The sequence below is a fragment of the Dermacentor andersoni genome, chromosome 4 (assembly GCF_023375885.2).
Source record: "Dermacentor andersoni chromosome 4, qqDerAnde1_hic_scaffold, whole genome shotgun sequence".
NCBI lineage: Eukaryota > Metazoa > Arthropoda > Arachnida > Ixodida > Ixodidae > Dermacentor > Dermacentor andersoni.
The window spans coordinates 122,376,045-122,403,683 of NC_092817.1; the positions used below are offsets into that span (position 1 = coordinate 122,376,045).

The 27,639-nt window shown below is 41.6% G+C and overlaps 1 protein-coding gene across 1 annotated transcript in view; it reads right to left on the reverse strand.

The window, feature by feature from the left end:
* Nucleotides 1–698: 698 nt before the first annotated feature.
* The window catches only part of Oseg4 (intraflagellar transport protein Oseg4), an 81,232-nt gene continuing 54,291 nt past the window's right edge, over nt 699–27,639 (reverse strand). Inside the window, 8 exon segments of the mRNA XM_055074362.1 lie at nt 699–5,209; nt 10,602–10,670; nt 13,670–13,799; nt 14,266–14,352; nt 17,064–17,196; nt 23,313–23,456; nt 25,146–25,358; nt 26,282–26,344. Coding sequence (XP_054930337.1) covers nt 5,029–5,209; nt 10,602–10,670; nt 13,670–13,799; nt 14,266–14,352; nt 17,064–17,196; nt 23,313–23,456; nt 25,146–25,358; nt 26,282–26,344 — 1,020 coding nt within the window. The 3' untranslated portion in view covers nt 699–5,028.

Sequence of the window (27,639 nt, forward strand, 5' to 3'; positions counted from 1 at the left end):
ACACATTTTTTTAATGGGCTCAGTCTCGGAACTTTATGGACAAAGGTTGTATAAACATATTATCCTTCGGAAAGCACCGTGTTACTGGACACACGAACTGGAGCAACGATGCCTGGTATTGACGTCTTGTGGCGCTTTATCCAACCACGACAACAATGGACTAGACGTTTTCGTGTTACATGGGTGTTCCTGTTGAAAATTTTTAAGAAGGCTGCATGTTAGCAATTGCATTGCTGCCGAGACTTTACGCCAGCAGCTAAGTACAGTATGGTTGGCTACTGCAATAATAAGTCCATGTCCTTTTTCGTTAAACTCTGTACCACCAGCTGTTGCCTAAACCCGGCCGCTCACGTTTGAGCCTTAAATTTTTTTTGGTGCAATTCTCGTGTTCAAAAATACGGTAAGAGCCAATCTGGACAGCAACTGAAAGTACATCTCTGATGAAATAGGAAGCGGATCACATGCGATTTTGCAAATTATTTCGTAGCTTTCTCAAACGTAAAATTTCGATGACACGCTTTATGCCAAGAAGAACAAAGCCCATTGCCAGAATGCAGCACAGAGGCATATATATGTACTTAGATTTATGCTTTCTTAATCGCACATTGGAAAGTGTAAAAGCAAGCAGTGTTTTTTGGTAGCACAGTATGGTCAGTAAAAGCTAGTTGTATAAACAACAGATGTACCAAGACGCTGTATACAGGGCAAATATTTAATCATTTTTAGTGCAATTCCAACAATGCCAACATCTGACATAATGCTCACATGACAGCATTTGGGGTAAACCAAAAGAAACACACACACTCACTTGAAGTTGGTAACCAGCAAGAACTAGGAGGCAAACTAGGCTGAAGCCTCAGACCAGCTTTCAGCATGCAAACAAATAGTGTGCATCGTAGGAGATCTATGCTGAAGGCCTGGAGAAAGCAAAAATCAGCCTATACGATTCGGCAATGAAGGTGATGCCTAACTGTACAATGCAGCTGAAGACAAAAGCTGAACTCTAGCTAAATTCTGACTTTTCAGCATAGTACAGAACATAAAAAGGGTATCCCATAGAGTTTCTAACATAAGGTGCATTCTTTGGCTTGCACATTCAGGAAGGGCATTGGTAACATCATGCAATGGTGTAAAATTTTTGGGGGGGTCTAGATGATTGCTTAACGCCTATTAGCATCATAAAAGGGCATCAGACCACAAAATAATGTAACTGATGCCTTCTTGGGGTGCGAGAGATCGATTGACACTTAGCAATGTCATAAAAGGGTATCTGTTACCCCACAAGATCGTGCAACTACCTTTCTGGGTGGTGTAAGTCATCAGCTAACATTTCGCAGCTTCATATACACTCCTCAAGCAGGAAGAAAGATGACAACATTCAAACGACAAAAATGTTTGCATATGGGAAAATGAAACAAATTTTAAAGCATGAATATTATTGCAAAGCAGGTACAAAATACTCAGAACACTGTACACCCATTAGCCTGTCCCTTCGCATGGCAACAGCTACCAAATAAAGTGAGCAATCCTTAATATTTGCGGTTGGACAAGAAAGTTAATGTCTAGTACATGCTGCTGTTGTAAATATGATTGCAGAGTCATTTATAAAAGCAGAATGGCTGAACAAGTTGTAGCTAAAAATACTTGAAGCGTATCATTAACCTTTGCACTGTTGCAACATAGATTACACAGCACAAACTTTTGAGACCACAACAATTAAGAGTTTTACAATGAATGATAAGTATTGATATCTCATTACTTCTCAAGCGAGTACTCCACTCGAGACAAATTTAAAAAAGGCTGCAGCTACTGGAGAGAGTGAAGTACAAGTTATCACTACTTTTTAGTGCAATGTTCTGACAGGCAAATTCCTTGTGATGTTGATGGTCATTGGTATGTCTTTGTTAGTGTCACTGAGATCAGCTTCGGCTGTGCACACAAAGCAGCGATATTATATGAACCAGGGTGCCTTATAGCAAGGAAGAACCAATTAACTCTAAGTAGTGTAGATGTTGCCAAGTAAGAGCATTTAAACATTCTTACACAATAGTGTGTGCTTAAGACTCGGAAGTCTCAAAGAATTTATGTGCTGCAATTCAACATGCCAGCCAGCACAACACCACTACAGCCGAACCCACTCGTAGCAACCCCAGGTATAACTAATTACTGGTTATAACAAGCACATTTCACTGCACTTACGATCTTACAACCCTGCCTGCAGAAACTGCAACCAGATATAACAAACATTTTCAAAAGCGGCATATTGTTACAACGGCACTTCAAACCCATTCATGGTAAAATGAGGGCTCACGCAACGTTTCGAAGTATGGAAGTACATCCGAACTGGGTCCTTGGCAGTGCACCCTCTGCTCAAGGCCAACTGTGACGAAGATACAACCAGTGAAAGGAGCGAGCGCCTCGCGCACGATTGTCATCGCATTTACACCCAGCCGGCGTGAATTCGGCACGATGTATCACTGCCATGCAAAGTTGCCAAGAGTCAGAAGTTACTACATCGTTATCAAGAGACCAAGGTTCGTGACGGCATTCTGCATTCAGAACAGCATACTTTTTTGGCCAAAGCAACATAGATAATGCAGCTTCACAGCCCTCAGCACACATGTGGCTGATGCTGCAGCCATAGTGGCAAGACCGTTGCAAAATGCCAGCATGCTGCAGTAGTGTGCGCTTCCAGCTGACTGAAACATTTTGTTATCGTACACAAAGCTCACTCATGCCAAGCTGATAGTAAAATATATCACAAGCTCTCGAACAAATAATCGCAGCGACTGTGCTCATACTTTTGAAATGCCAGGCGATCGGAACCAGCTGGGCACTGTTTTGAAAACGCTATGACACCCCATTTCTTTCTTTAGATAAGTTCTCAATGAGAACTTCAGATAGATGCTAGATGAAGCCAGGAACAGAAATGAAGATAATGAAAACCCAAGACAAAAGTAGTGTTGAATCATAACTGTTCAAGCCAGCTTCAGCGTCGTTGATTTTCGCACGTGTTGCAGGGCGAGTTCACGTATAACAAACTACTGATACAAGGACCACTTATCGGGGAACTATCAAGTTTGTTATAAGCGGGTTTGACAGTATAATTGGAACCCACAAATCAGAGGATACATGGAACAAGCAAATACAAGTGCAGAACCGAATCGCAGTACTTGATTGCAGTTTGATTCTGAGCAAATGGCACTGGCTGTTGCTCCAGACTTACTTCAGACTATGGCAAAAAGAAAAAAGACATCTCTTCTCAGAAGATCGTATGGTTGCAGAAGAAAACGTAAAAAGGTAAGTGCTCAGAAAAACATGGGCCAAACATGGTTTCGCTCCTATGACATTCTATACAGCTCTAGTAAGAAGAAGAAAAAAAAAAGCAACGAGAAAAACATGAGCGCTCACCAAGGCACTGGGCTCAACAAAGATTGTACAACTTTGGAAGAAAGGCAGCACACTGTTACAAGTAACTACAGTTCACTTTTAAAGGCACTAATACTATATTACAGACCACAAGTTATCATATCTGATATTTGATATCAAATATGCGAAGCACTAAAGTGTGGCTAAATGCCATGCAAATACCTATCGCAACAGTGCGAAAAATGACCCGAAACCAACAACAAAAGAACTCTACACATGTTACAGGCACAAAAACAAAACAAAAAAGCAGGTTTCAGCAAAACCACAAGTGTTCAAACACGCACACAAATAGGCAAGCACAGAGCTTAACACTCGGGTGAACAAACCAGACACATAGTGCTATTAATCTGTTTATAACTGGAGATCACATACAACTACCCTTTAAAGTTTCTTTGAAAGTGACAATTTGCACAGGGCACTATTTTAATATGAAAGTAAGCAAACCCTTTCCTCTATACCTCACACCCTAAAAGTGGGAGTTTGCATTTACAACTGGACTCTCTTTAAATACAATAACTTTCTTCATTCTGAAATATGGCCATCAAAAGACAGTAGCATGCTTGTTATAATAAGGTTTGCTTCACTTAAATCTTTGCTTCACATTTAAAGGGGCCTCTCAATAGCCTTTAAGAACGGTGCCGAATGGGTCTGGTATTAAAGGATGTGACATCACAAATCATCTCTAACCAAAAAGTTTATAAATGCATCCTGCATGGGCATAGTTATGGGCAGTCAGATGCTGCCTCTGTCATTCCTTCAGTATTTCTATTTATTTCACTGTTTACTTATAGCCAGAACTCTGCTGCCGTGCCAATGGAGGAGGATGCTCATGTTGCTTTGCCAATTATCAAGCTGGCATTTGGTATCAACATGTCCTCTGAGATTGGTCTGTTGCGTTGTCTGACCTCAGAGGCCGTTATATTGGCAGTGTCAATGTTCTCTGCTACCACATGCCACAACCGTATTATCACTTGTGACATTTCTCCATCATTGATCCTTTGGTAAGCACTCTCTAATTGTGAAGTTTAAAGAAATCTGGCCTACAACTGTTGTGTTGGTCACAGCAGTGCAACAAACAGTGAAAAGTGGCAGGGATTTTAAAAACTTGAAGGAGTATGTAAGCAGTATTTCGGGCAAAATTCTAGGTCCAGGTGTAATACCGCATACTTGGAATCATGTTTAGCTCAGGTGTTCATGAGAGGACTGCATATAAAGCGACAAGGCATGTTTATTTTAGCATGCTCAAAAGGTGTTGTAGGGCCCCTTTAATGTGGTATGTGGCATTCTAAGGCACAGCCTTCAAGCTACAAACATGACCAATTCCAGTGAAGGAAGCAACTGACAAACTTGGTTAGCCAGCAAAAGTCACACCAGACTACAAAGGTTTGCAGAGTACGCAATTTATGGGAAAAGTTACACTTCCAAGTTACTTCCCCACTCAGCCTGAAATTCGCATCAGTAGTGTGGTGGTCGTACGAGGAACGCACGGACTGCAAGTTTCGATATTCAAGGTGGGATTCACCGGCTGCTAAAGAGCTCTGTTATTTCTCAGATAACATGCTCTCAAAACATTTGTGATTGGTGGCTAGGTCAAGTGTGCTAAGCGACACTCGTCTTGGGAGCATGGCACAGGGGACAGCTGTGCCGGTGCAAGACGTCCTGCTTGTAAGCACTGTGTCGGCACAGGGGACAGGTCCACTGCTGGCTCGGGTCCTTCAGCACTCGGCTGGTGGCAATGCAGACGGGGAGCTTGCTCCCACAGCTCGAACAGGTGGTTGTCCTTTAAGCAAAGGAAAGAGCAGGTGATCTACGAAACCAGACAGGCAGAAAAAATTCGACAGATTTTGACAAACTAGCCAACAGGTTTTGACAAACTAGAAGTTGTTCATGTGGTTTTAAGGCAAGCACGCCAGAACTCAGAAGGTGTGGCACAGAGTTTTATGTTGTGCCAGGTTTCACAACTTCTGGATGACGCGAAAAATCAACGTGTGCCATTCTACGTCTAGCATTCTTCGTCCTTGTGTCTTTGCCTTACATTTCAAGATTACAGCAGGACTGTGAACTATGCAATGGCGCAGGATTTGAAACAGGATTGTGTCACTCGGGCCTTCTTCAGAGATGTACAAAAATGCATGTGTAGGTAGGCACCTTTGCACTTGAAGGCACGCATTGGAAGACAGCTATAATGGCTGCGATTTGAACACACAAGCTCAACCTGAACAGCAGAATGCCGCACCCACTGAGTCATTATGGTAAGTATGCGCCAGTGTAATCCTGACGTGAAGCTGCAGGGAGCACATTCGCCCTGGCCACAAACATCGTACAGGATGAGAGATGTTTCCCCACACAGACAGGATGGGTGATTCAGACCTCCACATCTTTCTTTTGTCCAGACACAGCAGCTCTACTCCACAAATATGGCAAAGAGCTATCACTATAGCAACCACAGAGCTCTCTAGAGATGCCTCATGCACACTCCCACCTCACAGCTTTGCTGTACTGTGCCACTCACGCTAAAGCGATGTCTTTCACCAGTTTTGCTGATACAAAATAGCTTAAAGTTGAAGCTTGGACTGCAGCGCCACCATCAGGAGCTGGCTATCCATGAAACTTCCAGCTAGCTTGGCCCATGTGCGAGCGACCATGCTAAAGAGGAAGCTCAGGAGCTCCTCTCTAAATACATGAGACTGGTGAAATTGTTTTTCATGGCATCCAGTGCACCAAATTTGGTAAGGTTTGTTGTATTTAAAAGAAAGACTAACCAAACCAACCGTAGCAAGCAGATTTTTCTTACATTTTTGAGAAATATTATTGGCTAATGCAACATTAAAAAAAACTGAGGCATCGTGTTTACAACTTTGTAACTAAGCAAATAGGAAATTATGTCACAATTTTCTAAACTTCCTATAGTAAAGCATCTAAAGTGGACAATGATCTACCATAAATTGCTCTGAACTACACCACTGATCTGTGAATATGACTTTTGCGTAACCCTCGTAAATACTACAGCATTTTTATAAAAATTTAAACTCGTAAATTGCATTTGCCCAATTAAGGTGCTCTACAAGAAGCAATTCACGGAACTAATATACGTTTTTGGTGCAGAGTAACACATTTGTAAACTTTGTACTTCACTTCTTTTAAGCTTCCAAATTTAAAGCAAGTTTTCTGTACATATTGAGGTATTAAATCAAAATTTTGCTTCCAGCAGTCAGTGGAATTCGGCGTGCAATTCCAAATGCAACAAATTTAACTAAAGTGGTTTGGTAGTTATGTAAAGCATTTATGCATCTTGCATGTATTTGAATAAAAAAAATTGGAGTTGGCCTCGAGCTAAAGTTTACTTCTAAAGGAAACTAAGGTGTACCATTAGCAGCAATGTAGTTGCCATTCTTATTCTTTGTCGTAAGTTCAAAAGCGTTACATTTTGGGCGAGTTGTTTGTACATGGTTCTTAAGAGACTTTTGTGTACGCAAAAGTCTCTTAAGAACCATTTGTCGTAAGGCCTGCTTCCAGCCAGTTTGAGACTAACCAAGGAGCAACATTATACTGTATTGCTTAGAGAGAGACAAACTTATCTTTTATTATTTATTTATTTTTCTCATTTCTCCAGGCTCAGAAATCCACACAAAACCAATGTTTCACGACAGCTTCAAAACTGCGTCATATGGGAGCTTTTCGATGGTTATCAAGATATAAATGGCCTATGAGGATCTCAAACTCTGGTGACAAACTTGAACGAGTTGTGCTACTGCTGAACGGCAAACCCCACGGTCATTGAAGTTTTTTCTCAATGTGACACCAAGTGCTCTGGTGACACCATCACCAGTCACAGTCTTGTGCCATTGAAAGCAACAAACCATGAAATATAAGGCAAGTAGGGATGTGCAAATATTTAAAGCTTTGTATACGAATTGAATGGCAGGACAGCTAAGGTTGTTGAGTAGAGGGGCCAGTTCCTGAGCAAACGCGCGGGGCTGATAACTCCGGATCAATAACTTTCAGTCATGGAACGAAAGCGCCTTGCTTCTAGGCAGACTGAGTACAAATTTGTTTCACTTTTTTGCACAGCAAGTTATATGTATTTTTGCTAGTCTCACCATGTTTGCACCACTTTAAAGTAATGTGTGGTTCTGTGGTATCACAGTACCACCTTTAACAAACACACACAGCACTCTACATGAATCTGGAGAAATACTGTCATTGTCATGGCGCACCTAAAAATTGAAAGGAATTGTTTATCATTTAGGAGCTTCTCAATTAATCGGACGTCCAGTAGCGAGTGACATTTGCATGCATCAAATAATGTAAATAAGCCTCTGTTTGTTTACCGAAGTGCTCCTTTCAAGCTTTATATCCTGCCTTGTTTAGAAATGAGAAATATTTAATATTTGATCCGATATTCGGAAGTCGTTTTTCACAAATATTTTTATTTAATTAGATTTGGAAATTTCACTATTCGAACACCCCTAAAGGTAACTAAAAAGTGAATTTTTTTTGCCAAAGAATGCCTTTTTTTTTATCCACAGAATGAGTGAAAGATTAGTAATAATGTTATTGCATTTGCACATTTTTCATGCACAAGGGTCATGTTTAATTGCCCTGGTAAGAGCAAGGCCAAGACTAATCTTTCTCTCTGTGCCATGAAGCCCCTCTCCCTCATGCTGTGTCCGTCACAGTAGCAATGTGCAAAGCCTTAGTGTGCTTTACTGAAGGCAAGAAGAATGCAGCACAGTTCCTGCCCCATGGCACACTGTGCCATGGTGCATGAGAAAGTTTTAGAGTAGCAATGAGGCGAAAGAAGACATGAGAGAATGACAATCGTTTGATGATGATGTAATGAATTTTATAGGTACAAGAGCCAGATATGGCCACCAAGGAGAGCCAGGGCCGTAGTAATGAATTGTCAGTAGGACATGAATAGCAGATGAAAGGTGGCCGTAAGATAGCCTTAAAAATTTTGGCTGTAAACTGCCTAAAATATATATTTATTGCAAATAAGACTGTGGATACAGTGAGGTATGTTGTGACCATAAAACGTCCTGCAAATTGATGGCAAGAAGAGCTAGAAGATGCTTCATCTGTAATTCCTGGAGGCACATGCTACTCTCCCAGCAACAGCCTCCAACAGGAGGTGGTGCTACTGATCATCTGGGTAGATAACTTGCGACGAGCCAACATCGCATAAGAATTGGATGCTGAAAACCATTTCGGATACATAATGCATAGCTACTGAACATCATTCTCAAACATGCTGCAGATGAGGGTTTCCACCCTCATAGCTTGAAGGTCTTTTTGATGGAGCTTTACACCATGCTGACTTTCTGACTACTCAAATGGCAACCATAAAGGCTGTCTGTGTAGAAGCCCCCACTAGGCCAGTGAACTTGATAGACTCTATGTAGATCCTACGATGATAGACTCTATGTAGATCCAAGCACATGCAAAATATCAACACAACACTGTAAGCTGAAGCTGTAGTACAGTTTACTTCCGTTAAAGGGGCCCTAAACCACTATTTATTGAAGTGGAGAAAGGCATTTGAAGTGAAAATAGACTATTTTATAAATACTTTGCCGCAAAAACTACTTCAATGCGTTCAGCAGAAGCGGAGTTATTGGCAATCAAACACGGCCTCCGCTGTGCTCCCGTTCCTTCTTTAAAGCCTTGCACTGCAAAGGCTATGGCGCAGTGGGGTGTGCCCACAATGCTCCGCCTTCTATATGTCACCGTGGTGCACAGTTCGAATTTAATTTTGGATGTTAACGTAGATGGCATGACTTCCGCCTTTGGTGCCTACGACACACTACACATAAGCCAAACGCGGTTGTCCTCAGCGAGCAGCAGTGCTCTTAGTCAGTGGATTCATGGCAGCACCCCGCAGCAGCGGCGGTATCTTGGCCATGTAGCCAACCGCACCTTGATTTCAGCTATCGGCCAATACCAGTCGTCTAAGGGAATGACAATATAGTGCGTCCGAGGACGAAATAAGGTGTCCAGAATAGAGTGAGGACGGGGCCGCCTGTTGAAAAGAGAGCGTTTGAGAGAACGGTGACTTCACGATCCGCTTGCGAACTCCACGCATCGAGTACAACAGCAAAACTTGGATGTGATGTTCACAGTAGCATACGCTACCCAAGGACTTATTATTTCACCAAGCTCAAGGGGTGGTTCAGAGTCCCTTTAATTCGACCTTGACGGGACGGACGAAACTGACTGAATTATTGAGCGGGTGGAATCAAACAAGATGCATAAACAAACGCCCACTTTCAATGTGTCCGAAGTTGAAAACTAACGTCAAAACAATATTAAAACTCCCAAACAAAGCGGAAATCTAACGCGTACATGATTTTTTAGCAAGAGAAATTGGCATGGGTCTAATATGTGTTGCACATTCGCGACGGGTCTCCCAAATTCAGCTTCGCCGCACGGTCATTGAAGTCAGCTTCGCCGCAGTACATTGATCTTATGCAGCAAAGCATACAAACGCCACTAAGGTGGTTTTAGTTTTGTCTCCGATTGCACCACGCAAGCAATTTTCGGCCCAAATATTGTGGGACAAAAAAAGCGTTTGCTTTTGAGTCCGGTGAATACTGTAATCAGACATTGTGAACTATGGTTGTCGCTTTAAAATCCTCCTAGGGCAGGTGAAAAATTTTTGACAGGAGATGATGCGAGTTCAATACATTCACTGTCCCCCAAGCTCGACCGAAACAGATGCTGCCACTAAAGGGGTTGCTGTTACGGTCACCAGAGGAGCCAGGCACATGTGTGCTGACTGGTGAGCTTTGAATTATTTGATGAAGGCCAATTTTAGAATCTAAATAACTAAAGTTTTGGCCCATAGAAATGCATAGGCGCTGGCTGGGACCTTCGGTAGGGATTGAATTAACCGAAAAATCGAACTAACCTGAGTCAAATTAACGGAAGTCTACTGTGTAGCAATTATGAATCTTGGCACTGGCCAACACAACGGTAAAATTGATCTATCAGTGCACTTTTCTGCTTTGTGAAGAAGGTATGGGCACTGAAACATCAATTTAATTGTCGTGTTGGTCATTGACAAAACTAATAATTTCTACACTAGAACATTACCTGGCCAGATAGCTCTCCGATAAACCCTTTGCTATATAAGCTCAAGTTCAGGTCATAAAACAAGAACCATCTCATACCATTCTGAAACAGTTGATTCACAGTTTGGGCATTCATTCTTCACATTCCTCGAGTCATTTCTTGAGTGCCTGAAAGAGAAACAGAAATTTAAACCTTCAACCTTCAATGCTGCATAAATTTTTCTGTGTTAGCTTAGGTTATTACAAAGATGCTTTTCCTGCACTGAAAGCATATGATAACACAAAGTACAGTTAAACCTCGATGTAATAAGACCAATGGGAGTGGAATATGATTTCATTAGATCGACAACTTCGTCAAGTCAAAAGCTCTTAACACAATGAAGCAAGATGGGCAAACGGGCTAGTTGGTTGACATTCATCTTGAAAACTTTTTAAAGCCTAACGAAAAGACAGTACACAGAGGATCGACAGAACTTTCATTAGTTCTGACAGTAGGCTTCGATTAGTTCAACTTCAGCTAATTTGATCCCGAAAAAAGGTCCCAGCCAGTGCCAATACATTTCTATGAGCCAAGATTTTCGTTATATCGGTCCTAGAATTGGCCTTCACTGGATCATTGGAACTTGGCTGGTAAGCATGCATACACCATACCCTAATGGTGACCCCACTAGCAACTCCTTCAGTGACAGCGTCTGTCTTGGCGGAGTTTAGGGGGACAGTGAGTGCGTTGAACACACGTCATCCCCTACCAAAAGCACCTATTTTCAGCCTTTCCTAGGAAAATTTTCAAACGAAAACGGTAGCTCACAATGAATGTTACAGTATTTACACGATCCCATGGCGTACTTTTTTTTAAAACGAAGATTTGTATGGAAATTTCCTGTGGGGTGCAATCTGACATGAAACCAGACAAAACCACCATTCATGCTGTTTACTACAACCCAATCAGAGCCAGCTTTGCCATCGTCACTGCCATTGCCATCACAACATAGCAACAGATGTACTGTTATTCAGATGATTCTAACGTGCCCATAAGTGAATTGCACACCAAATTTGAGCAAATTTGAAACAAGAAAATAAAATTGCACCTGCATGTAACATGCGCCCGATTTATAAAAAAAAGCTATAGCATGTCCCCCCTCCCCATTCACGATCAGATAAGGCAAGATGTTCAGGGTGCACCTTCACAGAAGGTGAACTTTCTTTAAAGATTAGCTTTCATAGTGAAAGCGGTGCATCGTCGTCGCCATTTGCACTACACTGGCCGCAGATACCAAGCACGCAGGGGCGGTAATCTCAAGAAATCACTTTTATCTAAGAAATCACTTTTAGAGATACTACTATCACTTTCAGGAGATTTTAAGTGACTGCATTGGACTTGTCGAAGTATGTGGTCGACAGCGTTCCTGGCGCTGTGCACAGATAGCAAGCTTGGCATAGTGCCAGAAATGCTTGCAGCCGTATACACCAATGCATCCAGTGCCAAGTCACACATAATCTTGCGAAAGTGATGGCACTCTTTGAAAGTGATTGACCGAGAATACCACTCCAGATCTTAGTCGAGCACCACAAGGATCCACGGCAACCTTCATGAAAACATGCTCTCTCGCCATTTTGTGATGGCGATGACACTATGTCTGACGACAGGCTGTTCCCAATGCTGGGAATGCTGTTTCGGTTTCATATCCAACTGTAACGCACAGGAAATTAACGGACACGTTTTCTCAGAATGAAGGTGAGTGTTAGATTTGTGTAAGTGCAGTAGTTCTCAGGTAGCATGACAACAGTGACATGCAACTTTCAGTATTTGATCATGCAAGCTTTTCCAAAAGACAAGTTATTTTGCATGCTAAGTTGGCAGCAACAAGTCACATCACGTGGTTTTGGCATACTGGAGAATCGCATGTGCTGTAGAATGAAATAGTGAAGTGGTTAGTCCGAGCAAGGGCCACCATCTCATCTGACATTGTTGCGGAGTCATTTGATAAATGCAGAACATAAGATGCCCAATGGGCCTTACAGGAGACATTCTGTGGTTCAATGATGAATTGCACTGCAAAATGGTTATTTTTGCGCTGTTTGCTGCATTGTAACGATAAAGTGCTGTCTGAGAATAATGAAGATAAACACTGAGTGAAAATAAATTTCTGCTCTGTAAGACAACATTCGCTGACTTCATCTTCTTCTTATTGCTAGAATCAAAGGCATCCTACATTTATCTTGCTAAAAAATCAGGTGCACCTCAAATTTCTACTTTATTTAGTGGCTTTAGTGCAACTTCCGTGTTATGGCAAATTTGACAAATCCCACCAGTATGCATTGGGGGACCCTAATGTGCCTTTTAATCCAATGGTCATCCCCCCAGGGTGCCCCAGTCGCACCAGCGTGATTTACTGAATTCGTCATTCGTTTTCTACTTTGAACCCATAGAAGGCAGCCGCGCCTTCAATTCAGGGGTGTGTTAAAATCGGGCAAACACTGCCAAATGAATCGGTGGTGTGCCCTAACATTTTTTCTGCCTCTTCTTTATTTCAGCCTGCTGGATAATTCAATCGATTTCATCAGTCTCATCAGAGTAAAATTACCAGAAGTCAACTGTATAGATTCAAGTGTGAAAAAAGACACGTTTCTAGCTTGCTTGAACAAAAAGGAATTGTAGACTAAGGCTGCGCTGAAAAGACAACGGCCTTTTCATCTTGGCTTTGGCAAAGTGGCTGGCACCGCGTAAAAGAGCTGGCACTAAGCTTTCAAAGCTGAGACTTCGCAACAGGCACTTTTATAAAGGGAAAATGGTTCGTCTGAAACCGACATGGCAACATGTTTACTGCGGCAATGCTCGAATTAGTTTTGAGGCTCTTTGAACACAACAGACTTCCTGTGACCAATTTCTTTACCCACATTTTCCTGCAAGAACTTCATTAAATTGGGTGAAGCTTTGGAGTTCACTATGTCTTGTCGAGCTTTTCAACGAATTTGGCTCTGTAATGCGTGTCGGGGAATCGAAAACCCTTTGTCGAATCGATATAGATGGAGACATCCCTTGGTTGAACACTGTTGCTCACTTCGTTAAAAAGAAAATTTCGTAAAATGGGATTTTCCTTACATTGAGGTTTCACTGCAGAGGATGTGTTTCAGGGCCACTAGGTGCAGCCTGAAGTTATACTTACTTGGTAAATATATCCACTGCCAGCTGTTGGAACGCTTGCCTTTCATCGGCAGTTAACGTAGTCAGGGACTCCAACTTTGCAAAGGCCTTGGAGCAGGTTCCAAAAGAACGATTTGCGCAGCTTGTGAGTGCTGCAATACAGGCACTGAACATTAATTCCCATGCTGGCAAAAACTTCCCCAGCTCCTTCGTATTTTACAAGACCAGTTCATCCCAATGCCCTTGCTGTTTGATGCTTGTTGGAAACTGCATCTCACTACGGTAATCAATTCCACGCTGCTCACCTAACCTAACGAAAAAACCTGCCTTTTTTAACCCTTTGTGTGCAATGATTGGACCATGTTGCAGGTAATAGTTCACTCTTTAACCAAAAGCTGCAACTTCTCCTTTTATCAGACTCATCTCAGGACTAATAATGCCTGCCATTTCTGTTCAGTTACAAATTACATGGTCATTCTGTAAAAAAATTCATTTACATTTGATCATAGTACTGACTTTTTACAGTGGCACTATCTGATTTGGATTCGAGGTGAAATCTTGACATGGACATGGACATGGTGAAGTCTTACATCAGACATGGAAAAAAATATTGCTTACCTAAAAGTGCATATATTTCAGAACCATCCAGGATGTCTTCGTACTCCCTCAAATTGAGAGCCGTTCTCATTGCAGCATCAACAAAACCTGCAAGAAAAAAGAAATGTTTTTTTTTTTTGGGGGGGGGGGGGGGGGTTCAGGAGGGCTTGTAAAAGAACCATAATTACAAGCTACATAAGGACTTCAAGCAAAAGGAAAGAACACATTAATCCCGTGACAAGCTTCATGGAGAGGGTCACACAAATTTAACAAAATATGCAACTATATTTTGACTATTCTTTTCATTCCAGTCAATTCTATTTTCTATCATTCGTTGCATCAATCCCTATGATAATGGTCGCAAGCAAGCAAACAAAGGGTGAAAAGAATAAAACAACAATTTAACAACAGTTTTAACAATTACCTGCAGTAAGATTTCAGGTGAAAACGTTCATGCAAAGTTAATTTGCTCCCATCGCATCGGTAATTTAAGAAAAAGGGCTTGTTCACATATACATTAATACGGCTTGAGTAGACCTACTAAACATTTAATTAAAACATTCACTCTTTAGCTGCAGCTAATAAATTCAAATCATGTAAGGCTGCATTATCCATAAAATATCGGTGATTTCCCCTTATTTATGGCTCACTCAATAAGAAAATGTGACCAACGCAGAGAAATAGGCTATTTATTTCGAAGAAACAACAAAAATGAAAAACAGAGAAGATATAAGTCTTACCACTAAAGAAAAAAGACATGGCCATTGGCAAGAAAAACAAAACAGGAAAACTCATGACGAGTCACTCACAAAGTGTTAATTAAAGTTACAGCTCACCCATATTAGTACTAGGTAGCCAGCCAAGATGTTAATGGTGCTCGCTTGCACAAAATCAGACTCGGCCGCTCTCTCTGACTACAGGAATCACTCGACTGGAGATAGACTCCTTCAAACTCATGAGCCAAGTCATAAACTAATTGGCAGAGTACGCCTTACAAGCTCATGGACTCATTCAGACTCATGTGATTGCCTGTAATCATGTAATCATTGACCCACTTACATTCAATCAAACCACATACCCAGGCTAAACGTACAAAAATCTGCATTTGCAAAGCTGGCTGTGCATAAAGAAGTGCTTTATTGCACAGCACCGTAATTCTTGTGTACATAGTCAGTCAAATCACAACTGGCTAGTGCTAGCCACCATTGAAAGTTCATTAGCTATAATAAAGTAGGGGGCATGCGAATATCAAGATCTTCGCATACGAGTCAAATAGGAACACCTAGCATTGAATATTGAATGTAATATTGAATTAAGATATTCACATGCCTCTATTAGTAAGGTGGGTTATTTTGACATGTTGGAACATCACAATTACATTGTCAATGGTTAAAAAATTTAGACTAGTGAGCCATTATGCTAAAACATAACATAATTGACTCATGCAAACTTAGGAAATTAAGTAATTCCCACTAGCTGTCTGTTCTGACCAATCTGTGCATTATTATATAGCCTCAAATGGCCATAAACTAAGAGATACTTGATCCCTGTGCTACCCGTCACTCATTGCAACTGCTGTCAAGTAATAAGCTAAGCTAAGGATAGGGGCATCGCTGCTGATGATCGGCTCATTGGACCTGTACACCCACAAAGAGCATTCTTATTGTGCAGTCTCCCCTATCCCCTTTCATTGTGCTCCAACTACACCCTCGCTGTCCGCAAACCCTTGGCCCTTGTGACTGAGAGGCTGACATTTGCACACAGCTTAGCTGTCCGGTGGCTGAGCACACTGTAGAGGCAAAATTTCACCAGGAGCCCGAAATTATTATAAAGTTCAGTACCAAATCAGACATACATTCTTAGATTAGATAGGAACAAACACTAAGAACTGTGAATGCTACCCCACAGCCATAAATATATTTGATTTGTTTAGAATATTCCTATCAAACCGAATATTCAAAAATTTTCATATACCTATTTTAAAAATGAATATGAGTATTAAAAATATAATATTTGATGGTATTCAGAATTTTTGAATTTGCACAACCCTACAAAAAACTTTTTAAAAGAAGTATTGGATTAGTAATGTCAGTTGTAACCTTTTCAACCCTGCAGAGTCGTAAGTGGACCGTGCAAAACCATTTTTAAGAGGTGTGAAATCCACCTAATGTCTGATATTAATGGGCATCAGCTCACAAAGCTTTGCCAACAAAATGTTTATATATGGAGATCATATAAGCAAAAATTACAGCAATCAAATTCTACACCTGTCAAGTCTTCACATCTGTCTCCAGCCTTTTCATTATTTCTGCTACGCCTGAAGCTGTGCAGACGAATTTGCAAATGTTTGTGTAGCTGCAGGCATTGTCACACTAATTTTTGGTGTCAGAATGACCTCCAAGATAGGCCCACTTTGCCACCGAATCGCAGATACCACTGGCACAAGGGTGCCACTGCATGAAAAGTAAATGTTTGCTTCTTGGTCCTGCCGGAAGCATTCCCAAGTTGTGCTACCTAAAGAAATCCACCCAATAGTCATTGCGTTTATTAAGTCTTCAAATCAAATTCGAGAAGTTCAAGGAAAGGGCAGGCATGTGGCCTTTAGGACAAAATTGTAAGATGTTGTCAGCGCATAACAAATAAACGTGTCTTGAGTGTTTGTGAGAACATCTTGTAGCGACAAAACAGGTTTATTACATGCCACATTCAAGAAGTGCTGCAGGGTCGTAGCATGGTGGCAATGGGTGCTAAGACTATGCAGCCCACATCTATGCAGGCAGCAGGCTGCTGGACGGAGCCAGCTATGTAGAAGTGCTTACCTTCGTGGAGCTGTCGCTGAGCGAGCAGGTAAAAGTGAAATGCCTCTGCACCTCTCCATGGTTGGTCCAGCGGCTGGAACGTGACTGCCCCCCTAGCGTCATCGGACATCAGCGCATTCAGTGCCAGGCTAGCCTGTGATTAGAAGATAAAAAAAAGTTAGAAGTTAGAAGGTAGAATTTTTAGAAGACAATTTCATTCATTTATGCTATACTGAAGGTCTTAAACTTAGGCCCAAAACAGGAGGAGCAGTATCACATTCACCAGATTCTAATGAACACCCAATTTTCCAAGAAAATGGAGATTATAATTGCCTATGCATTACAATCGAATGCAGAATCAAAACTGCAGTCCTTTCAACGTACAGAAGGCTTGCATACATTGCAGAATTGACTGGCAAATCAGCGTGAGCAACCATCCCATTCGCGATAGTTTCAGAGTAGTTCAAGAAATACCGAAAATCAAATGCCATGAGCAACATGAAGACAGACATATTGTGATCCACAGGTAGCGATATAGAGCTGTCTGTAGTTCACTTTAGATTCATGTGGGAGTGGCAATGGTGGAAATTAGGTGTGAATAAATTTATATTCTGTGAAGGTAAACTTGGCTGATTTTATGCGTTTGTGACAGCAAAAACCAGAGGCATCCTAGATTTCTTGTTATGAAATATGGAGCACATTTGATTTGAGTGCACATTACTCTACGACTTTGAGCTCCAAAAACAGGGCCCACATTAGATTTGGGAGTGGGTTGCAATTGACCCGCCACACTGGCTCAGTGGGCTGTGGCATTTTGCAGCCGAGCACAAGGTCAAGGGCTCGATTCCTGGCTGCCATGGCCGCATTTCCATAGATGCGTAGTGCAACTAATGCTCGTGCCCTTTAGATTCTGATACACATCAGCAAATCCCAGGTGCCCGCGCCTTTCACTACAGCATCCCTCACGGTATAGTGTGCAGTTTTGGGATGTTAAACACAATTAATTTTTTTATGTTAGAATTGGGTAAATACACTAATGACCAGGTCCTTGCATAGCAGCCATATTTTCTTTTTATGTATTTTCGGAGGCAGCTTTTTAGGTGTAGCCCACATACAAGTAGAACGTAAATATGTTTTAAGTGCGAGACAGACCTGCTTGCAACTGCTGCGATGACCTGAAAATAATTTCTGCAACACACATACATGCACACATGCACATATACTATGCACGAAAAAAAAAGGGGCAAGGCGATAATGGCCACGTACAACAAGTTTTAGCTTAATTTCCCTACTAAAGTAAGTGTATAATACAGAACTGGTCCTATTAGGCAACCACTGAATCGTCTTGAATTAATTTGTTGCATTTAAGAGAAATAAATTGTGAAGAATCATCATTTTTAAAGTAAATTGAAGCAAGAAGTTTACGACTCCAAATTTTATGCACCACAGAAAGATACTGCGATTCCACAAACTGCATCTATAAGAATGTCTAAAGCAAGCTAATATACGCCACACTAATTTATACTTCTTCGATGAAGCTGACACACTGTTTACTTGAACTTTGCTAATCTCTTAGTTTCAGAGAGCTCTATAATAGTACATCAAATTCGTCCACTTCAGACGTTATATTGATTCATTTCCCAATGTTTCCCTTGGTGTAAACTTGAAGCTTACTTCTTTCAAAAGGAAATTTTCGTTTCATTTTCATTTAGTGATACTGTTGGCCCAGCCAATTAATCATTACAGGAGTAGAATCCAGTAAAGGTGGTAAAGAAAAATTTAAGGGTTTCTTGTCAGGATGCCACAAATGAGAATCAAAACACTGTAAGTGGTATAGAACAAATTACACATGTTGCTAACAAGGTATTCTGAGGTGCACATAAACTTTTTCATGGACGAACACTAGCTTGTGCTCCTACCGCAGACATACTCACATATAAGACATGATAACAATTTCAAACTAAACAAAATATATGCCCTTAATTATTTTTGTAAGGTCACTTATAGATGCTAATTTCACAATTGTGTTTGATAGCCTGTTCCAGTCACTGATAGCCCTAGGGACGAAATTAAATTCAAAACAGTCAGTAAAGACAGGAGGAGGAGAAATGAATATACTTTGCATATGTTTAATATAGCTGCTTGGTTGGATGCTGAAGTAAGCATTCCTTTGATGCTAACTTGAACATGAATAATCTCAAAATATAACAAATTCTTTCATAAGTTCTAAATTCTAATGAAGGTAATTTGGCACATTTACTTAGTAGAGCATGAGTATTTGTTAAATATAAACCTCACTGCAAGGCGTTGTATGTTGTCGAGTTTAGATCGATTTGTTATTGTCTAGGGGTTTCATATTATTTTGGCATACTCAATGATGGATTTTACTAAAATTTTATATGCAAGGATTTTTTAAAAACTTCCGGCGTTGCACGGTGGAGGTGTCTTCTAAGTGACCATATTACCTTGCTAGACCTGGTACGAACATCACCAATATAAGCGTTCCATGATTCACTGCAAATCCGACATAATAGTCATGCCTAAATACTTATGAGCAGAAAACCCGCTTAGTTAGGTGCCATTGACAGACAAGCACTTTTTTTTTTAAACCCATTTGGCATTTACCACACCAGGATTTAATATTTTGCAACTTCAAGTCTAGAAGGACCCAGTCATCAGGATTTTCTACTTTGTTATACAAGACACAGCCATCTGCAAATAACCGAATGTGTACTGCAATACCACAGGGATATCCTTAATAAAATTTAGAAACAGCAGTGGACCCAATAAGCTGCCTTGGGGCACACCAGAGGGTAAAGCTGAGTGACCAAACTGACTGCTTCCTAGCACAATATGTAGTTCTCTATGAGACAAGTAGGATAATAACCACTGAGTGATTAATAGATGTTTGAAAATTTTTATCAACTTTCAGCAGTAGTTAAAGGTGGGAAACTTTACAGAAAACTTTGGCAAAATTGAGCAATATTATGTCTACCTGACTGCATTTATCTAAAGCACTTGCAAGATCCTGGTTTAATACAGTTAGCTGACTTACTAAGCCATGCTGACAATGATTTAAAATATTGTGATCATCAAGGTAGATGGATAAATGTTTGGAAGCAAAGCATTCTAACAATATGGTGCTAGTTCTAATAACTGAAATGGGTTTAAAGTTACGAACGTCAGACTTACTGCCACATTTATGAATAGGGACAATTTTTGCACACTTCCAAGCAGATGGCAAATGATCTGTGAAAACAGAGTCCACTCTGCATACCTCCGTAAAAAATCATTAGGGATATTGTCAGGTCCTGGACTCCTTTTGGTGTCAATGTTCAGCAAGATGTATAACACACCTTGTTCATTGATTTTTGATGTCTTTCACAGGGGGTCGATAAGGTATTTCAGCAAATTCAGGAACATAGCCATCACCTCGGTTATAAACTGTGGAGAAGAATGTGTTAAAGGACTGAGCTCTCTACACAGTGTCATTAACCCTACATGCCATACTAGCAGAGTGTGAGGGATTTACATACCTCCAGAATTTACTGGAAGCACATTTTAAAAAAAAGCAGGCCAGGAATTATAAAATTTTACAGCAATTTACGTTAAAATATTTTTGAAGGCCCCCCAAAAAGATGTCTTAATAAAAGGTCGATTTTAGCTTTCTCTTTTAAATGCTGTCATCCTCATCAAAGTTGGTACAGTGGATGTCAAGCAGGTAAATTATGTTTCATTTTGTTTTCCCACGTTTTAAGAATGAATCTGAGCTAGACAGCATATATCAGTGGACTGGGACAACGAACCTGTTACAACAAGGTGCCAGTATTTATTCTCAGCTGCTGCAGCCTGATTCCAACAGAGCTTGAATTGCAAAATATCTTTGCCCTGTCATTTTAGTAGTTGTTGAAACAGACCTTAAGGTACTTGACTTAAGCTAAAGTGGTACATTAGTGTTCCGAGCTGTCCGAAGTGTCCCTTCTACCAAGAACAGATATGTCACTGGCAAAAAAATGACATTAGTATAGGACAGGGTTGGTGCTACCATTGTGAGAAAGCGGTATCAGTTCCTGCGATGTAGTTTGTCCCATTTCTAATTGGTAATTAGTACCACTGATAATAAAGAAGATAAATCAAGTTGTATTTCGATGTTTGAAAAAGCACGGTGGCCAATTTAACTAAATCTTTCTACAAGATTTGCTCACACTACTCCATCACATCAGTACTATTTAACAGAATGTGACAACCTCTCAGTGCCAACCTTAGTCTCAAAGTAGGCCTAAGCAGCTGTTAACCCTTAACCTTTGGGACTTTGAGCACATCTATGTAAGCAATCACATTCATCAAAGCGAGTTTTAGAATGTTCAGGAATTCATTCGGCTTCTGTCTTAGCCAAGTCATTTCATAACATAAAACAAACACAGCAAGATTGATTTAATGTCCACCATCAGTGTACTTCTAAGGAATTCCGAGTGGTTGAAACTGATGTACAAGCCTCTGCAATATCTTTACAGCCTTCGTATAGCCTTGGTATGCTGACACCCCTAGGGAATCTCAATTTCTTTTTTCTTTCAGACAGAATGGTAACATTATAGCTCATTTTTTAATGATGTCAGAATCTTTACTAATGAGCATAAAACAAAGGAAACATGACTACAAATCTTGTAAGGCAACAAATAAACATTTACCTAAAGGCATAAATCCACCACAATCTTCCTTGGAGCTTCGTACAAAAATAATGATAACAAGTCACAGTTTCGCCCGAAAGGCGATTGCGATAGCAAACGAGTAGACAGTTATACGAAGTAAGGACAGTAGTTTTGTCGACCTTATAAACTTGGAAACATTCGCTTACTAAGTGGATTAACAAGCATGGTGTCAGCGTGCACAGGCAAACACGAACACATCACACTCGATGACCGTGGACACTTGCTGTCAAAACACTGGCATGAGCAAGTGCGGCAGCAGCAGCGAGCAAACTGATTCGTGCTGTCTATCGCTTCGGCGCAAACAGCAGTGAGAAAACAGCACACACAAAGGTAAGAGCCGTCTGCAGATAGCTTTGAAGATACACGCACGCTACCGCGCTCGAGGAGCACAGTTGCTGGTGGAGTGGAAGTCCCCCCCCCCCCCCCCTTTGCCCCCTCCCTTCTGCGCTGCCCCCGCACTTTCCTTCATTTCGTGTGCGGACATTGAGCCTCAATCGTCAGTTCCCCTTACGCCCGGTCACGAAATACACAGTGGCTGCCGGAGCCCAACACCACCCTCCCTCCTATCCCCCAACAGTTTCGCCCATAATGCAAAGCAGTGACTCAATAGCAAGTGAAATACCTTTAATTCACTGTAAGCCTTAAGACTGTTTAGTGCAGTGTTTGTTGAAGTGAACATTCACAGGTGTGAGTGAACAGCCTCATTTCGAGAAATAGTAGAAGTGTGAGTTGTATTCATTTGTGGAAGTCGCGGTGATGAAGTAGAAAGACTGGCTTTTCTTCCTCGTCTTACCTATCTGTTCTTAGCCGCTGGTCTCTGCTAAAGCAATCCTTTAACTTCTTACTGCTAGATTTGCTCTGCTTTCCTCAAGTTTATATTTGGGCTGCCCCATTAATATGCCTCACACTATCCCTGAAGAAAACAAGATGACATCAGCACCACTGAGTAAACATGAGAGGTGGAGTGCGAGAAGACTACTGAAGATGAAGCAGACACGCTCAATAATTGTCATTACATGTAGAAAAAGAAAACTTAATTTTTGACCCCATCCACAACTGGGAAGGCAACATTCTAGAATACGAAGAAAGCGCAGATCTCAGCTCTATCGAAGTACGCAGATGGCGAGCAGTTGTTAACCAATAATGGCTGCTTATGGCATGATCACCCTCCCCAAGCTCATTATTCTCCACTGCTGTAACTTCGGCAGAGTGGTTGAGAAGTAGAATCCTGAACTGCCGATCCGTTGGCAGTAGTGTGAATCCTTGTGAAACAGTGAGTTTCTCATTCTCCATATAATTTTCTCGCAAGGAATTTTGGGATTCCAGTGACAAATGACAGTGAACACCAGTGGACATCAAAACAGCCAGGCGAGTGAGCCCATAACAACTATCGCTGTAAATAAACATGGTTTGATGTCTTCTGCATGCCACATACCATTCAGAAATTGGGAAAATATCCAATCACAGGGTGCCCTTTTCATCATCCGAAAAAGGATGATCGCCCATGATGAGCTGAAGTCACTGAGACTTTAATTTGTTGGTATGATTTCGGTTTCCTTACCTCTTTTGTGCCTTTCGTGCTTCCTGTGGTCCTAGATGTCTTGCGCGATAACATGCGATGCTCTTCAACCAAGGTGGCTCCAAGCACATATATCTTCTTCATAAGAGATGGAGCATGGTTCTTTTTTGATTCTTCAGCTGCAACCTTAAATGAGTGAGCAGACACTATTCACTGTCAACACTGTGACCACAGCAGCAACAACCTTGCAGATGCAAGCACACATAACACAAATGTTCTTTATGCCTATGAAGATTTCTCATGTAGATGAAGTGCAAAAGGAGGTGCAGACAGGCAATGTGACAGAAAGAAACACTGACTCACAACCAAGTCTATACCCAGACAAATTAGCAAGAATTAGCATGGGCAAGGCAGAGCTTAAACAGACAGTAAATTCCAACAATTACCGTATAAACTCTTGTAAGGGCTGCAACCGTGTAAGAGCTGCACCCCCTCCTTGGCAGCCCAAAATTTTGAAAAAGAAATTCCATCGGAAAAGCAATCGCATTCAGTGTCCCAATGCCGCACGCATCGGCAAATTTTCACACGCTGTGCACTTCTGCGTGCCACTACGTACCAGATTGTGAGAGCTGCACGTTGACCTCTGATGCAATGGTACATCCGAGGAGCCGGGGTGTGCAGCAGTCACTGACTGCACTGGCGCCATTTTGACCAAAAGGTTTAGTCCCGTATAAGGGTTGCACCTTGTCGAAATTGCAAAAAAAGAGTGCGGCCCATACATGAGTTTACACGGTAGTCATTTGAAATTGGTTAAGGAATCTTTCATCTTTCAAAGTTCTTGGTCGACACTTGTGCGATAACTTTCAAATCGTGCTAGACTGTACATGCGGTGCGACTTCCATTGCAGCACCCCCCCCCCCCCCCCCCCCCAGTAGGCTAAAAAAAAATAGAAAACTTCTAAACACAATGCGCACACGAGTTCAAGTCAAAAAGGCCGAAAACGACGAAAGATGCGAGGAATGCTGGGTCCTTTCGGAAGCAGATGTGCACCAGCACCCCTTGCCAATTGCTCTCACTGGAGGAAATGCCTGTGTTTCAATTGCAGATGTCATTCTGTTGCCCTCCACCATACTGGAGTGCCGTGGCAGAGAGTTCAACAGCCACTCTGAATCTGCCATCGGAATTCAGTCTCTAAGACAATGTCGCAGCAGTCCGGCAATTTGATATTGCTAGTGCTGGTATGGTTGAGGAAATCAGTGCTAATACTTCCAGAGTCTGTTGTCCTTCAATATGCTCAATCATGGGCACATCCCAGTTCATATGCCTTGTAGCTGACCATCCAAATCCAACACCCGCAATGTTGTACCATTACAAGCTGGATCTTTTTACGCACAGTGACTATGCACAGAACTTATTGTTGGCAGGTCAGCTGATGTTCGGGGAAGTCATTGTAGTGAAAACAACATGGAAACAGCACGAAAACAAATAGAAGACAGGACAGATAAGGAAGAACACCAGTGCTGTCCTGTGATCTGTCCTTTCGGACCTTCTTGTTTACACTATGATAACTTCCCCACACAACATTGACCGTAACATCCAAGTAACACACTGCCACTTGCCTTCCGCGCACACTACAGTTTTTACAATGCCCTCCAACATCAACAAAAAAAAAGTTAAAAATATTTTCAATGTTCCAAATAAATCCCAAAACAACACCTTGTATATTTAGTGCAACCCAGAATGTACAAGGAGGTGGCAAACAGCGGCTGAACTACATGAAGATTATGTCAATAACATCCCTATCTTTTGGTGCAGGCTTTTTCTTTTTGGCAGAACACAGCCAAGGAAAAAGAAGTGCCACAAACAAGAACAGACCTTGAACATCAGTTGGGCAGCATCCCGAAAACGATTTGCTTTTCGGTACAGCTCAACAGCACTGAGAATCTTCCCTTCGTCCAGAAGGCGCCGTGCATACTGAGCCAAGAGTGTGTCGATTTCCCGTACGTTGAACTCCTTGGCGAGCTCAATTGCTGTGTTCCACTCATTGAGGGACACGCATGTGTCGATAGCTGCTTTCACTTCATTGCACTGCATACAAGAGGAAAAAAAATATGACAGCAGCAGTGAACACTCACATACCAGAATAACGTCCTCGTGGAGATGTGGAAGGGAAAAAATTGCACAGACCCCATGCACTGTGGGAATCTATGTTACGCGAAGCATTTGCAGCTACCTGGTCATCCAGCATTGTTTACGGTTCCGCAAAACGATACCAGGTAGACTAATGCATTGCTGCAGATCGAGTAGATGTGCGTGTGGGTTGTGAGTGTACATAAGTGTGTGACGACAGCAGCCTGATGGCAACCCCATCGTAGACGATTGTATGACGACAATGGCATGATTTCTACATCGGCTGTTCGACACAACCCTACAACATGATGATTGTTGGATTCTACATAGGTAGGGGACGAGCGTTAAGCGAGAGAAACATGGATTGTGAGGTTATTAGTGACTACGCATTATACAATCCTACATACATATGGGTTTTCCATGTGGTGTATGTTAGAATGATGATGGCATTTGCACTTCGCTGGAGAAATGTCAAAACTTTATTAACTAGGGCAATAATGAAGTCTGCACTGTGTCGCAGTTTATACACAGCGTAAGCTGGTACAAGAAAAGTACTAAGTGAACTGAGTTGGTACCAGAGATACTGCAATACAAGAAAAGAAGAGGACAAAGTGGCACGAGGTACAAATGCTGAGTGTTTCAAAGAGCTGGCTGGCTTTAGAACGAGAAAAGCATGCATGCAATCATGGTCTTTTTTTTTTAATTTCAAAAGATTACTATTATTATTTTTTTTAGAGCACCCAAATGCTGTGCTCAATGACAGAGGTTTGATTTCCATATTGGTCACACTTTATTTTATTTTTCTTAAGGCGAACCAAGACAGGAACCTACCTACCGCAAAGTGCCAAGAATGAGGTAAAGAATGCTTTGCATTAATATACCTTCTTATATGCCTCAACAGCCTGGTTACACATGCCAACAGATCCAAACATAGAGCCGATGTCCTGCAAGAAAAACAGGTTAATCTGTCAGAACTGAACGTTGCAATGTTTCAACATAAAAAATGTGCCCATAAGTGTATTGTATTTTTATGAATAAAACCAAGACATGCTATATCATATCCCCAATTACAACCCAAAGAAAAGAAGAAAAAAAAAGTAGGATTCCAAGCAACTGGTTTCAACATTGAAATCTGCATATGAATAAGGTTGTAGGACCACTAATTTTGAACATTCAATCTTTGCAGCTCTAACTTTAATAGAATGTGTTGCTGGGTTTGTTGGGCTAGTCGGTTCATACATGCAGGTTTAACAAGTACACACATTAGACGGGACAGGGAAGTAGGCACAATACAAGCACTACCTAGACACTAAAGTTTATTCAGAGTATACTGAATACATATTGATGGCGCTAAACTTCTCCTCCTCATCCCACATCAACTGTGCAAGGATGTCCTCGCACAACTTCATGATGTTACAACTTCCAGACGTTTAGGCATCTCCAGAACCTATAACTGCATATGATGACGACACTCCCTGCTGGACGCCTTCAGCCCATTGAAATCCCTACCGAGCCATTTTATTGCACAGGGTTGGACTTGCTAGGCCCCTTTCCAACATCGACTGGTGGGGGGGGGGGGGGGGGGGGGGGGCGAACAAATGCGTTACAGTCGCTACTGATCATACCACACGATATGTGATCACACAAACACTTCCAACCAGCTGGACAATTGACGCTGCTCATTTCCTGCTTTACAACATCATCCCCCAGCATGGTGCTCCTCAGCAGCTTCTCAGACCGTGGTCACTGCTTGCTGTCTTGCATGGTTGACAACTTTCTCTGCTCGTGTGCCACAAGTTTACCACTTCCTGTCAACCCCAGCCTAACGGACTTCCCAAACATCTCAATTGTACAGTAATTGACACGCTCTCTATGTGCATTTCCAACTATCACAGCAACTGGGTCACTGCTGTGCCGTTTGCCAGCTTCCCCTATAATTCATTGCATCATGAAACTGCTAGCTACTCGCACTTTTATCTTTTGATTGTCTGTTACCTGCTAGCTACTGCTGTGTAAGTACTCCCTGTGACAGTACACATAAAGTAACAAGGAAGGTGTGCAGACCATGTCATACACGAGAGCCCAGGAACACTATGGTCATCTTGCAATGCATGCGATAAACAAAATCGCAGCATATTTTCTAAAAACACTTGTTCATTGTTGTGCAACAACACAGATGCGTCAGTGTTGTACATCTTCTTTCTGATATAAAAGGCTTCTATTTTATATGCTTGCGTGC